Source organism: Phacochoerus africanus, chromosome 15, assembly GCF_016906955.1.
Source record: "Phacochoerus africanus isolate WHEZ1 chromosome 15, ROS_Pafr_v1, whole genome shotgun sequence".
NCBI classification, from domain to species: domain Eukaryota; kingdom Metazoa; phylum Chordata; class Mammalia; order Artiodactyla; family Suidae; genus Phacochoerus; species Phacochoerus africanus.
In genome coordinates this window covers 134,630,841-134,646,464 of record NC_062558.1, presented here as the reverse complement: position 1 = coordinate 134,646,464, position 15,624 = coordinate 134,630,841, and the positions used below count along the sequence as shown (strand labels likewise).

Here is a 15,624-nt window from a genome sequence, read left to right as displayed (position 1 = left end):
AATTCAAAATAAAAATCTAATCACTTAGGGTAACAAGTTTAAATATATACAGTGCATTTCAAATGAAATTTATATGATTTTAAAAGACTTAATTATTTCCTACCACTGTGTAAATATCTGTTTATATCTGAACATAAAAAAGCTTAAAACACTAAAAGCCAAAACATAAGTTTTACTTAGAAACTTTTGCCATTTGGTACATTCATTCAATGCCTTCCGACAAAAAACCATCCTGGAAGATATTTCCACTTGGCATGGAATTGAAAAATAAAAAGTTGCTTCACGGGAGTTCCTGTTGTGGTTCAGCAGGTTATGAACCCAACTAGCATCTATGAGGACTCAGGTTCAATCCCTGGCCTCGCTCAGTGGGTTAAGGATCCATCATTGCCATAAGCTTTGGTGTAGGACACAGACACGGCTCAGATCCTGTGTTGCTGTGGCTGCAGCGCAGGTCGGCAGATGCGGCTCCAATTCGACCCCTAGCCTAGGAACTTCCATATGCCACATGGGCAGCCTGGAAAAAGACCAAAAAAAAAAAAAAAGTTGCTTTGCAAATATCATAGACATTGATGTAATGAACGAAGAAAGTAATGACACTTCCAGCTGCTGTCTTCCTTTAGATCTGAAGTATTAGCTCATGCGTGGCCCTTGCACTAGTCACTTCCAGTAAAACAGGATAATTGAGTAATTTGAGATCCACATATAGTAGCTAAGTTATCCGTTTTCTAACACAGACATTTTCATTCAGACATTAAAAAACTACAATAAAGTGGAAATTTGTTTTCACATTGAAATTTGGAGTTACCTGCTGGCAACGTAAATGTTACAAGGTCAGTTAGAAAATAGCAAGCAAAATCCCCCTTTCTCTGATGCAGAGAAGCAGCTATCTCACGCCGGATTTGCTCTGTCAGTTCAGGACACACCATTGCTGGAATACACTTTGCAGCTTGTTGAGACACCTTAAATACAAAAGAAACTTTCCTCTACATCTCGTTTATCATCAGTGGAAGCAGAAAACAATAGTATTCAAAAGAAATTACCAAAATCTCCCAGTAACTCAAGGTGTTTTGTTTTTGCTCTTGTTTTAAATATATGAGGTATTGGGTGTTATTTCCTCAACAGGTAAGTATATACCAGTACAACTTTCCTGAAAAACAGTGATAAAAATGCTTTACCCTCTCGTCTCAGTAATTCCACTTCTTAGTAGAGTTTATCCCAAGGAAATATATAAAGATGCATACAAAAATTTATGTAAAATGGAGTTGTTCACAAAGATTCATTATTGGAAGGGAAGGGATGACTAAAAAAAAAAAAACCGACTTAAGAATAACATCATGCCCCCAACACAAACATCCTTTTTTTAACTTTAAAAATTTTTTTAAAGTTTTACTGAAGTATAGTTGATTTACAGTGTTGTAAAAAAAAATTCTTAATGGAATTCCAGCTCACAGAGAAAGGAAAATACAAACACTCTTCTCCTGCTCTGTTAAGAATATTTCAAGTACCCAGACACAGAATAAAGAAAAGCGTGACCCTTTTAAAGAGTTAGTTCTCAAGGACCTCAAGTCCCTCCCCACTTGTTTTAACTCCGAATTTTTAAAAAAGCATCTGGCTTCTTCAAGCACAGAACAGGCAGAAAACCTCCCACGTGGTACAGCTCAAGAGGAATGAACTCCGTGCACCACCACAGAGCCTCTCACCAAGGACTGGCCAGAACTTTCCCATCCTTTTTAAACGATGAACAAACAGTGAAAAGCTATTATCTTACAGTTAACTCCTATTCCTATTGTGGAGCTTAAGAAACCTATATAGAGAACTCAGAAATCAAAAGTGAGCATCTGCTAGAGAGAAAGTAAGTCTGGAGTGGCCCTGAGGGAGCCAGTTAGCTCTGTGCTCTGCTGTCACTACATATGCAGCCACTAACCTTGATGACCTTCCCGAATGCAGACTTCCAGTCACAAATGGGGCCTGGAGCAGCAGATCTTCCAATAAGCCACACCAAGAATAAGTTTTGCTGATAATGTCGTCTACCTAAACATCCGTGGACAACTTAATTGTACGTGCCATTAAGGTAAGTAAGCAGTGTTTTGAAAACCCTGCATGACCATCAGACATCCTATTCTGAAAACTCCTGTGTGAAAATTCAATTCTCCTCAACTTTATTGGCCAGGATTACCAGTAACTCCACAAGCCTAATCAAAGCAACACTCAAAGTATGGAAAACCAAATATTTAAAAAAAAAAAAAGGAAATTTTTGCAAAGAAGTCCATGGCTTCTACCAAACTACAAACAAGGTCTATGATCTAAAATCCAATTAAAACCCCAGTCCCAGACACATATTCTCAAAACAGAATGTTCTCCTGTTCTCGCCCCAAAAGTACTTGGCCCTGCACCCTCTCTCAGGCACAGCCCTCAGTCCGGCTCACACTCTCCCCTTTGCAGTCTTCCTACTGGCCCTTCTGTCCTGGCCCCTGGAGTCCCTGTTCCATTGAGAATAAACACCACTGCCAATTTTATTACTTCCCTAGAACACGCCTCCTTCCTACCTCCCCCATCATGTACCAGAGCTGGTCTCTGTGTACCACAGACTATGGCAGAAATGCTGGCACATCACTTCCTACCTTAAGTTACATCTAGAAGACACCTGACTCACCCTCTCACGCTCTCCTTTCTCAGCCCACTTGCTCGGGGTGAAATCAACTACCACATCACAAGCAGCCCTACCAAGGGGCCCAAGTGACAAGAATTTGAAGCCTCCTGCCAACAACCACATGAGTGTGCTTGGAACCAGATCCTCTAGCCCCAGTTGAGCCTTTTGACAACCCTGGCAGTTTGTAACCTCATGAGACCCTGAGGCAAAATCATTCAGCTAAGCTGCTCATGGATTCCTCACCCCCAGAAACTGTGTGAGATAACAAGTGTTTGTTGTCTTAAGCTGCTAAGTTCTGAAGGGATTTATTACACAGCCGTCAACAATAAATACACTGGGGCTCTATTGTCCTCCCACTGTTAGTCCCCAGAGAGCTCTCAGGAGGCCGGGGACTTACACCAGTCCCTCCAGAACCTGCTCACAGTCCTCGACCAGCCTTGCAGCCCTTGGTTCACAGCTGCCTTCTCTCTCCGTTCTCCAGACACCACCACCAACCAAACTCCACACGCTTTCCCTGCCAATACACAACCCACTTTAAAAGCAGAGTACAAGACCAAATCAAAAACATTTAAGAACTGAGACACATTATAACATCAAAAACGAAAGCTAAAGAACACATTCCCCTCACAGACAAGAATGTTTAATGGAGAGCCACACTCACCTCTGTGAGCAGTACTGCTAGCATATCCTGCCTCTGAAAGCGTATAGCCAGATGGACCAGCGTATAGCCAACGTCGAAAGCAGAAGGCCGGTTCAGCAGGCGCACTTCATCTGCAGTGAGCTGGCGGGCGATGTCCCCTCCTGATGATTTGTATGCTTCTATAGCAGCTAAATCACCTTCTACAACCCCTGAAACAAGCATCAAAGACAGAAAAAAGTTTAACTGTTTTTCGTCAAAAAGCATAAACCTGTAGCATTCACTCTAAGTTCTTTGATTCTCTGTGCTTCTTGGATTCTGTGGCATCATTCAAATGTCCTAAAGAATATAAGGAAAGTTATGGCATATTCCTTTCCCTTTCATTTCCTTCCAGAAATAAAACTGCCTAGTTAGGCACTTACCATCACATCAGTGCCAGCTCCATACTCTGGTAAGGTTTAGAGAAATTATCAGAATACATTAACTGGATCAAAATCAACAATCTGGTACGAATAATTAGATTTCACAAAAGGCACTAAACTCCTGCTCTGGTCTTTAGACAGGGATGTGCTTCCCGTCTGTGTTGGACTGCTTCTCCAGCCCTTTACACTGCCACTGTAAAGCTGAGTCAAGGCGTTCCTGCTGTGGCTCAGTGAATTACGCACCCGACTAGCATTCATGAGGGTGCGGGTTAGATTCCCAGCCTCACTCAGTGGGTAAGTGACCCGACGTTGCCTGAGCTGTCACATAGGTCGAAGACCCAACTTGGATCCAGTGTTGCCGTGGCTGTGGCATAGGCCAGCAGCTGCAGCTCCAGTTTGACCCCTAACCTGGGAACTTCCATGTGCCACAGGTGCGGCCCTAAAAAAAGCAAAGACAAACAAAAAAACAAAAATGCTGGGCCTTCCATACTGTTGTTTTGTTAGCTTTGAAATAACTTAGAGCAGTTGAAACCACTTTTAACAGAAGTAAACGTGAGCAATACTCTGATTTCAGAAGTTCCCACAGCCAGGTGTTCTTTACACCCATCGGGAATTATTAACACAGAAAGACTTGAACTAGATGATTCCGAACAGAAGCAGGCTAAGATAAAACATTAAAAACCAGCTGGGGGTAAAGATACAAAATAAGTATCAATTTTTTCCAAATCCATAAAGAACTTTCGGGAGTTCCCGTCATGGCTCAGCAGTAATGGGCCCGACTAGTATCCATGAGGATGCAGGTTCAATCCCTGGCCTCGCTCAGTGGGTTAAAGATCTGGCGTTGCTATGAGCTGTGGTGTAGGTCACAGATGCAGCTCGGATCCCACGTTGCTGTGGCTGGGGCATAGGCTTCAGCTATAGCTCCAACTAGACCCCTAGCCTGGGAACTTGCATGTGCCACAAGAGCAGCCCTTTAAAAAAAGGAAATGCATAAAAATTTTCCATTACCACTGAAATATGTTATTAATTAATACAAATTAACATTAGGTAATGACAACAATCCTATTTATTAAGCAGTACAGTGCACCTATGGATAATAAATAGCCTTGGCAAAAAATGAAATTGTAGGTCAGTTTCAAACTTATATAAATAATGTTAAACACACACACACAAACCCAAGACTATAAGCACTAAATAATTTTAAGTGTTTCCTTAAATTACATCAAGAAAAATTTGTCACATAAAATGCTACTACTAGCGAAAAATATTCTTAGTGCAGAGTTCCCTGGTGGCACAGTGGGTTAAGGGCCTGATGTTGTCACTGCTGCAGCTTGGGCTGTTGCTATGGCGTGGGTTCCATCCCTGGCCCAGGAATTTCAATGTGCCATGGACACAGCCAAAAAGAAAAAAAATTTAAATAAATAAAATATTCTCAGTATACTTTTTGAAAAGCATTTTAAATTGCTATCTTGAATTAGGACTTAGATAAATAAGAGCTACTCCAATAACCCCCCTCCCCACTGTCAAAAATAATGACAAAGCTTTATATATTAACACATCCTCAACATTAACACCTAAGGACAACTGCAGCCCCCACTCCAACGCACCCTTATGAGGCACAGGGCCCGCCCTGGAGAAGACATCAGGGCTAAAATGTAACACAGCTGGCATGGGACAAGGGAGGGGCGTGAATCTTTTCAAAGAGGCCAAGCCTTAAGAAAAGACACAGAAAGTAATCCTTGAAATAAAAACACATCTACAGTTAAAGCGTGGAGTACACAAAGACATCTAAAACTTCTGCTTAACTTGCTTTAATGAACAGAGGAGAAAAATGTGGTAGGGCTCATAACTTTCTGAATAATTTAACGTAATTTATTTTTTTCAAACTGAACATGCCCTATTCCATGTTCTTTTGTAGATACAGTATTTTCTTATGAAGGCAACTACCTCTCACTTCTGGTCTATCAAAGCTATGAACTATTTCCAGGTGCAAGCACTATCACCACACCTTTTACAGTTTCTAGCTTTAACTTAAAAAGACGTATTTATAAAATCTCTTTACATGAGGTAAGGAAGTTCTAAGCAGGAGTTCCCTTGCAGCACAGTGGGTTAAGGATTCAGCATTGTCACTGCAGAGGCTTGGGTCATTGTTATGGTGCAGGTTCCGTCCCTGGCCTGGGAACTTCCACATGCCTCAGGCACAGCCAAAAAAAATTTTTAAAAATGTTCTAAGCAGGAATTCCCGTCGTGGCGCAGTGGTTAACGAATCCGACTAGGAGCCATGAGGTTGCGGGTTCGGTCCCTGCCCTTGCTCAGTGGGTTAACGATCCGGCGTTGCCGTGAGCTGTGGTGTAGGTTGCAGACGCGGCTCGGATCCCGAGTTGCTGTGGCCCTGGCGTAGGCCGGTGGCTACAGCTCCGATTCAACCCCTAGCCTGGGAACCTCCATATGCCGCGGGAGCGGCCCAAGAAATAGCAACAACAACAACAACAAGACAAAAAGACAAAAAAAAATGTTCTAAGCAATTCCAAAAGCAACCAAAGGACCAAAAAGTCTCATCAATTTATCTGAATATATATACAGTATATGTGTGTGTACGTGTGCGCGCACACATTTTTTGTGTTTGTTTCTCAAAGATGAAGATGAGGCAGTCTAAAGCTAAGTACCAACTCACTTTGTTCGTCTGGCTGGTGGGAGGGGAGAGCTTCTAAATCACTGTCTTCACTATTTTTAGCTAACTCAGAGCTGATGTCTGGAAGAATCTCAGAAATATTTGCTCAAAAATTCATTTCTTCTCTAATGTTTCTGAGAGATTTCTGGAATCAGAGACTAATTATCACCATCAAAGATGAGGAGGGATACAGACCAAAGAGAACAACAAAAGTCAGCAGCTGTGCTTTGGAATTACGATTTATAGTCTGCCTTCAAACCAAGCTTTTTTAAAGACAAACAGAACTTCAAATGATGAATATAAAGCTGGCATATGCACACACAAACTGGATTTCTACTTGGCCTAATCCCAAGATATCAAGAACAATTATTCCCCTGACCATAGGGATTCCACCTCTAGCATGGAATACACACGAGAGAGCAGAAAATGAGGGTGAAGAGGATAGAGAGTCTGTTCTCTTTTATTCACACAATAAAACAGCTCCAGACTTCTCAGAATATGAAAACACAAATTTAAGTATAGGGACAAAATGATATTCAAAAGAAAAATATTTTATTGTCTAATGTTTTGGGAATACACAATCCCATTCTTTTCATTAACCATAATTAAGAGCTCATAGTTTCAGTTACTGGTCAATTTTCAGCCACAAAGATGAGGAAATTTATCGAAAATCAAATTTCACAAGAATGTCACCAAACTGCCCAAGTTTTTGCTGTATCTCTAGTATATACTGTTCAAGGGGAGCCAGTGACTACAGTTTCTTCACAGATGAGTTTTCACTGTAAACATGATGTCTAAAGGATGGGGTCTATACTGAGATAAAGTTTCAGCTACCACATTGTTTACTCTGGGGGAGGTGAAGCATGAGCTTATTTGCAAAACAACTTAGAAAGTGTCTTTGAGTTATTCACATACATCACATTTTTACCACCATTAGGTACTGTGGGATAAAAGGAAAGCAGGAAGAATGTAAAAGAGTTGGAGCTAGAAGACGACAATAAAGAAATCTGAGTGGTAAGATCTCACTTAACAGAGCAAAGACCGGGAGAAAATGGGAACATACCAGCAAGAGAGAGACGTGAGGAACATACCTCTCTCTAGGCTACTGGTATCTCACACTACCTCCAAGAGGAACTGAAGCATCTTCTCTTAATAGGTTTTCTGAAAATTTAACAAATGCACATTACACATTCTCTCCCTTCCTCCGCCACGCAAATTAAAGGTAAATTAAAAAGACAGCTGGGAGTTCCCGTCGTGGCGCAGTGGTTAACGAATCCGACTAGGAACCATGAGGTTGAAGGTTCGGTCCCTGCCCTTGCTCGGTGGGTTAACGATCCGGCGTTGCCGTGAGCTGTGGTGTAGGTTGCAGACGCGGCTCGGATCCCGAGTTGCTGTGGCTCTGGCGTAGGCCGGTGGCTACAGCTCCGATTCAACCCCTAGCCTGGGAACCTCCATATGCCGCGGGAGCGGCCCAAGAAATAGCAACAACAACAACAAAAGACAAAAGACAAAAAAAAAAAAAAAAAAAGACAGCTGAAGGCACTCTGAGACAATTAACTTTATAAAACTAACTTGCAGTATCATTACATATCCAAAACTGACTGAGGAAATCTAGCTAAGCAGTGCTGAATAACTACAGAAAAAAGCAAAGTTAATATACTTTTAAAAACATGAAGACCTGGGAATAAGCAGAATTTTTTTAGGAAAAAAAATTTTAATTAAGTAATAAGCTCACATTATTCTGTAAACTGGGCCAGGAGTAGAATTTTGAAGTCACAGGTCACAACTCACTGGGGACTTACTTCACAGCTACTATGGAACTCCGTTGGTTAGAATATGGAGCTGGCTCATAGATATTTAGAAAACAGACTTATTTTTTCCCCCATATATGGCACAGTTTTCAAAGTTTTGCCTTGTTTTCTTTTAACATAAAATCATAATGGTAACTAACTTTGAAAAGAATGCCAAATGGTAAAAAAAAAGCCAGGACTTACCTGAGCCCACATGGGCCAGCTCAACACTACCTGGAGTTCTATGGTAGCTGTGACACCACAGCATGCTTTATGCTGTGGGGTCAGGGTGGACCTGGAGTCAGCTGGCACAATGTCAGGAGCCCTTAAAGAGAAAAGTTAGTTTTAAGTGGTAATGCTCAGAATGTCTGTTACCCTGGTCAGCAGAAGATGCAGGGGGGGCGGCTAAGAGGTCTGGGGAATTGCCCTCAGTTTAATTCATTTAACTGGTTTTGCATATTACAAAGGAAACTCTACCACCCAGTAATACTTTTTCTTCGTATTCCATTTGGCTATAATTCAATGACGAACTTAGCTTAGTCACAGTAATCTCTTTCAATATTCAAACACGAGCTGCTTTTTAAGTAAAATGACCTCAATATTTTTAAGTGTATCTTAAGGAGACACAAGTTCCAAAAATAGTTGGAAGAGACCAAACAAAGCACCTCTTAGATGCCGTTTTCACATAATAACCAATGGCAACAGGTTAAAAATCTACCATTTCTATTCCTAGAATAGCGCTACTGAACAATAACCTTTTCAAAAAACCAGGAGAGGAAAATCACAAATTGGAAATAAATTCTTAAACCAATCTATATGCTTTATCAAGATGCGTTTCTATTCATTTCATTCAACGAACTTACTCAATTATGAAAACATCTTTAGAAAAATTAAAAATTCAAATGAAGTGAAAATATTCTCTAAGTAAGGCCTTCAAGGGTTCTATCATTAATCATGATAAACGATGCCAATGTAGTCTATCCTTGGGAACTCTCTCCTCCTCCTCTCTTGGATCGACTGCGGCCGTGGTACGCCGCAATGGCTTGATATGGGGTCTCGGTTCCCAGACCAGGGACTGAACCTGGGCTGCAGGGGTGGGAATGCCGAGTCCTAACCACTAGGCCACCCGGGAACTACCTTGATCAGACTGTTAACAAGCAAACTGCTGTGGAAATATAAATCCCCAAAAGTCATGAAAAAATATCTGAATTGATAGCACTTCGTAAGAAAGATGATCTTGCCATGCAGGGAGCATTACTACTGAAAGCACAATGGAAGGATGTAAAGGAATGTGTCACAAAGTTATCTTTGGGAAGGTGCTCAGAGATGAGGACCAGTGCTAATGAGCTAAAGATCAATGTGAGTTCAAATTATAAAGGTTACTTAAAATACTGCCAAAAAGTCAACTGAAGGGATACTAAGGTTCTTAAAAACCTGAGGGTCCAGTCAAATAAAATGAGGTACGTCAAGACCACATTCGGCACTGAAATCAAGTCATCATCAAGTTCTGACTTCAACTAAAAATGTCATCTGCTATATGGTCACATTATCCCGACCAAATCCGAAACCAAATTTTTTTTAGAATATTATCTATTTTAGACTGGCCTTCTAAGAGGGACTGAATAGTATTTCTCACTTTACAAGTGAGAAAACTAGAGGGTAAAGAAACATTTTTAAAGGGGCAGATAGATAAACGGAAAACCTCCCATGACATAACTTTACACTATTTCACATTATGTCCACACAACTTTTTCTAGCAAAAATACTGATAGAATTAAGACAAACATCAAATTGGAGGACATATTTAAAAATCACTAGCCCATCTTGATAAGGTCCCCAGGTGGAAATATAAAACAAGAAAGTTCCTATAATTTGTTACCGCAAGAGAAGGTTCTACAGCTTCAGTAAACATTCATGGCCCTGCAATTATCCACATAAAACTGCACAGTGGATTTTTCCCCAAGGTTTCAGGCCCCTATCTTCAACAACCTGTTAGAAGTCTTCACTGCAGCACGTCTAAAGCTGAACCTCATGACTTCCACATTTAAGAAAAATGATTCTCCTACCCGATCCAAGTGTCCAAACCAAAAACCAGGGTATCTTTTTTCTTTTCTTTTCAATGATGGCACCCATGGCATGCCAAAGTTCCCGGGCCAGGGATTGAATCCAAGCTGCAGCTGCGGCAAAGCCGAATCCTTGTAACCCATTGCACTGGGCCAGGGATCGAACCCTAGCCTCTGCTGTCAGATTCTTCTTCTCGTTTTTTATGGCTGCACCTGCAACATATGGCAGATCCTGGACCAGAATCCTTTAACCGGACACTGAATCCTTTAACCCAATGTGCCTGGCCAGAGATCAAACCCGTGCCTCTGCAGAGACCGGAGCCACTGCATCAGCCTCTTAACCCACTGCACCACAGCAGGACCTCCAGTGAGTATCTTTCTTAACTCTTTGTTTCTCCCCTCAGCCCCAGTATCAATTCTTCCAAGTTTTAAGTCACTATCAAATACACGTCCCTTACACCAGTCTTCACTGCCTAGCCCTCAGGCACGCCTTCTCACTGGGATGTCGGTCATTTCCCCCTAAATGGTCTGCTGGCCTCCAGGGCTGCCCCTCCCAATGGAGTCTCCAGGCTATGACCTGAGTGAGCTTCCCAAACCACAAATCAAAGAAACAGTCTCCTTCCAAATGCTTACCACTGCCCTTACCTGAAGAGCTAAAATCCTTAACCAGATTAACAGGCTTCTCTCTCACAGCTCCCATTCTTACTCCAACCTGGCTGACTTCTTTCCATTTACTGGACAGGCCATGCTCTCCTGCTTCCTAACAAATGCAATGCTGACCCTTCCCTCTTCTCTGTGAGGTTCTGGCTCGGATGTCATTTCTTCCTGAAAGTCCTGCCCCAGTCTCCAAATAAGGTTAGGGTGCATACTCCTCCTCCAGCACCTATACGTCCTCTCCTGGACTTACCGCACTAGACTGACCTGCCAGACCATCTCTCCCCAGACCATGAGCTGAGAGAAGGGAGCTTCCTCTGGAACCCGGGAACACAATGATCATACGAATGGACAAACAAACAAAGAAAGGGTGAAAATCATGACAAGTCTGAAAAGGAAGGGGTGGGTGCGGCAGGATGGACGTTTGCCCTATGAGGTTTTAAGATCTCTAACAAAGCCGTAATTGTTTAAGTAAAAGTGTGATAACTGATGTAAAAAGCAAACATCAAAATAAAGAACCTCAAAACAATTGAAACAATCATTTTATATACGAGAGAACCACCCAAATCAATGGGGAAAGAGTTTATTTCATAACTCATATTAATGGAAATTCTTTGGAAAAAATATTTTGATCATTAGTTCAATCCAAAAAACTGTGAAAGCCAAAGATAAAAACTCTTCTCACCAAAAAAAAAAAAAAGGTAAAGAGAATTTGTAACAAATCTAACCGGTACATGCTTTTCGTCTACACATTATTTATATCCATATAGATCTCATATAACTTGATAAAAATCACAAAAAAAAATGGATGAAAGACATAAATCAACAATTCAAAGAAAAAATACAAATGACCAAGTAAAGGGAGAGCATGCCTTCCTTAAAAATAAGCTTCAGCAAAGACAAAGCTGCTCAGGTAGTCTCTCACACTGATAATCAGAATAAAATTGGTGCCCTCCTTCCAGGCAGCCATTTATCAACATGTATAAAATACTTTTAATGTGTTTATAGCATTTGATCTTATTATCTCATTTCTGGGAACCCAAGACAGTCATTAGAAATGCTGACAATTCATCAAACCACTATCAGATTTAAAAAATTTTCAAATAACCCAAAGGCCAATAATAAGGGATAAGTTAAAGTAGGGCAACTCAAAGTCACATTACACATTATTCATTTTTTTAAAGACTAAAATATTTTAATTACTTCAAAATGTAAAATTCAACCAGAAAGAATGTACGTTATTTCAGTCCAAGAAGAAGATATAACAATTTTAAATATCTACACACCCAATATAGGTTCACAATATATAAGGCAACTGCTAACAACCTTAGAAGGACAAATTGACAATAACACAATCATCGTGGGGAACTTTAACACCCCACTTCTTTGCCGCCCCTGTGGCACATGAAGTTCCCAGGCCAGGGATCAAATCTGAGTTGGAGCTGAGACTTATACCAACCACATCTGCGGCAATGCCAGATCCTTAACCCACTGCGCCAGGGACTGAACCAGCACCTCCAGAGAGACAAGCTGGATCCTTAACCCACTGCACCAGTGGGAAACCCAATTTTCATACACTCTTAGAGGAGGTTAGTATATAATGCCAAATTTGATGAAAGAAGAAATACTGCCATGTCCATCAGTAGATGAATGGATAAACAAAATGAGGCATATAAATATAGCAGAATATTATTCAAACTTTAAAAAAGGAAACTCTGACACAGGTTACAACATGGATAAATCCTGAAGACATTACACTAAATGAAATAAATAAGCCAGGCCCAAAAGGACAAACACTGCATGGTTCCACTTACATGAGACACTAGAATAGTCAAATTCACAGAGAGAAGCTAGAATGGTAGTTACCCACACTGGGAAAGGGATGATGGGGAGTCACTGCTCCTGTATACAGAGTTTCAGTTTTGCAAGATGGAGAAAGTTCTGGAGAAGGATGGTGATTACTGCCGTGTAACAATGTCAACGCACCAAAGCCACCGAACTGCGTGTTTAAAACAGTTGGCGTTCCCACTGTGGTACAACAGGATCAGCACATCTCTGGAGAGCCAGAACACAGGTTCAATTCCCCAGTCTGGTACAGTGGGCTAAGGGTCCTGCATTGCCACAGCTGTGGCACAGGTCACAACTGCAGCTCGGACCTGATCCCTGGCATCTGAACTCCATATGCTGTGGGGAGCCAGTAAATAAATAAGGAAATAAGTAAGTTAAGATGGCAAATATGTATATTTTACAATTAAAATAATTTTTTTGAAAAGGGAAAAATGACAAAAGGACATTATTCAGAAATATTAGAGGTCCTGCTTCAAATAATATCTCCCAGGTAGTATTCCTCCCTCTCCTCAAAAAGATAAATGTTTATAACAAGAGGAGTGTGTGAGTGTGTGTGTGAATGACTGGGTCACTTTTCTGTACAGTAGAAACTGGACAACACTGTAAATCAACTATAATGAAACATAAATTTAAAAATAAAAAGCAAAAAAACAAAAAAGGTTAATATTTAAATATCATCTAATCACATCCAAATTGAGGCTCATTCTATAAAACAAATGGCCTGACCTCTTAATAATGTTAATGTCATGAAAGTAAATAAGAAAAATGAAAACAAAACCAACTGAGGCACTGTCTTAGAGGAGATTAAACAGATAAAACAACTAAATAAAATGTATAATCCTTGATTGAATGGGGTTGGAGCAATAGCTATTAGTGAAACTGAATATGGACTTCAAGTATTAGTTTCTAGATAATTACACTGTGTGATTACATAGGAAAAATGTGTTTTTAGGACATACCGTGCTTAAGTATTTAGGGGCAAAATGTCATGTCGTCTGTGGCTTACTCTCAAACGTGCAGGAAAAATTCATACAGAAACAGAGAGACAAACAGATAGGAGGCACACAAACATGGCCAAGTGCTAACAACTGGAAAATCTAGGTCAAGGGCAATTGGTGTTTAACGTATTTATTACATTTGTTATTTTTCTACTGGTTTTGAAATTTTTCAAGATGAAAGGTTGATGGGGAAAAATATGATTATCTCTGTACAGTAGGAATGAAGGTGGAGAGAAGAAAAAGAAACTTGCTTTTCTTTATAAACTCCTTCCATAACTTAATTTTGATAACCACGTGCATAGTTTACTTTAATAAATGTTTAACAACTAAAGTTATTTTATGGTAAACAGTAAAGCTCTCTGGACTCTAAATACATCTTTTTATACTTAAGATTTAAATGATGCTTTTGGATTTCATACCTCAATGCATTCATTTGATATAGAGCTTTTAGAAAACAATGCATACTCAAAAGTCAGTATCACACAATCAAGAATCACTAGACATATTCTCTTTCTCAGCATAAGGAGGCACATTATTAGCTGGCAGGCCAGGGTAATCGATCATTTCTAACAGCCAGGAATTATGTTTCAGACAGACTAAAGGCAACCCGAAGAATACTGCTGAGGCTCTATTTCTGCCTCTGCTGTCCATTTGCCTCAACACGTTCACTCCTAGAAGTTTCTTTCTTATTCCAGGTGTCAAGAAACACTCTGAAAAGCCAGACTGAACTGGCCATAAAATGTGTGTGTGTTCCCTGATGGTTAGAATCTTACACTGCTGGGAATCACCACAATTCACTTAAACAGCCAAGACATAAAATGTTATTTTAAATCCAGAGTCCCAAAAGCACAAGAGGAAATCCTTGGAAACTTAAAGAAAAACAAGACCAAACCTAATTACAGATAATACTCCTTTTACAGTGTAAAATAACTCTATTACTTGCAATGACCACCTTGGAGAGGAAGGAGATCCACAACCAAGAATGTGTGTGGCGTGAAAAGACACTCAGTTTTTATAGCTGCATGCCCATATCCCACGTAAGCATATCATACAAAGCTAACCACGGACATACAAGGCACCACCAGCATTCCAGCAGCTTACTTTCCTTTTATGGATGCAGTGCCAAAGATCTGCTGCAGGAGTCTGCACACATTTTGGATTCTATTAAAAGCTTTTAATTTTAACTCAAACCATTTTTGTTTTTTAAAAAGTTTTAGGAGTTCCCGTCGTGGCTCAGTGGTGAGCAAATCCGACTAGGAACCATGAGGTGGTGGGTTCGATCCCTGGCCTTGCTCAGTGGGTTAAGGATCCGGCGTTGCTGTGAGCTGTGGTGTAGGCTGCAGACACAGCTCGGATCCCTCGTTGCTGTGGCTCTGGCGCAGGCCAGCGGCTGCAACTGCAATTAGACCCCTCGCCTGGGAACCTCCATATGCTGCGGGTTCGGCCCTAGAAAAGACAAAAAGACAAAAAATAAATAAAAAGTTTTAAAAATGCAATGATTTTACATATCAAAGACTAAAAAGACCTTTTTACCAGGCTTTGCATTCATTCACATGTAAAGCAATGTATTAAGGAAAAAGGGACACTTATTAAATAAGAGTATCTTTCAGTAGGACAGTCTGGTTATCAATACAAAATCAGGTTCACAAACAAAACGGTCCATCAGTATCCTGAAATAAACCCAGCACTTAAAAAATAACCATAACTTAAAATAAATCTATCAGAACAGTGAGCAGTTTTATTAGCTTCCTCTCTAACCTCTCAGAAGATGATCTCCAAAATTAAATATTATAACACAGACCTGCTGCTGGGCTACTAACTCAGAAGTGATCATTCTGAGAAGCAGTTCCACAGGGCAGGAAAAATTCTAAAGATGGAAAATAGATTTTCC

General features: G+C 40.5%; 1 protein-coding gene across 8 annotated transcripts in view; it reads right to left on the bottom strand.

Moving 5' to 3' along the window:
* The window catches only part of ZRANB1 (zinc finger RANBP2-type containing 1), a 71,882-nt gene that overhangs the window by 15,153 nt on the left and 41,105 nt on the right, over positions 1 to 15,624 (bottom strand). For 6 of the 8 annotated variants that reach the window (XM_047759502.1, XM_047759501.1, XM_047759504.1 and 3 more), the window contains exons 3-4: positions 3,312 to 3,499; positions 806 to 959 (exon numbers count right to left, since the gene is read on the bottom strand). In XM_047759502.1, coding sequence (XP_047615458.1) covers positions 806 to 959; positions 3,312 to 3,499 — 342 coding nt within the window. Of the gene's footprint in view, positions 1 to 805; positions 960 to 1,040; positions 1,130 to 3,311; positions 3,500 to 8,374; positions 8,496 to 15,624 lie in introns of those variants that run through there. The other 2 variants (XM_047759506.1, XM_047759507.1) reach the window with 2 other exon arrangements.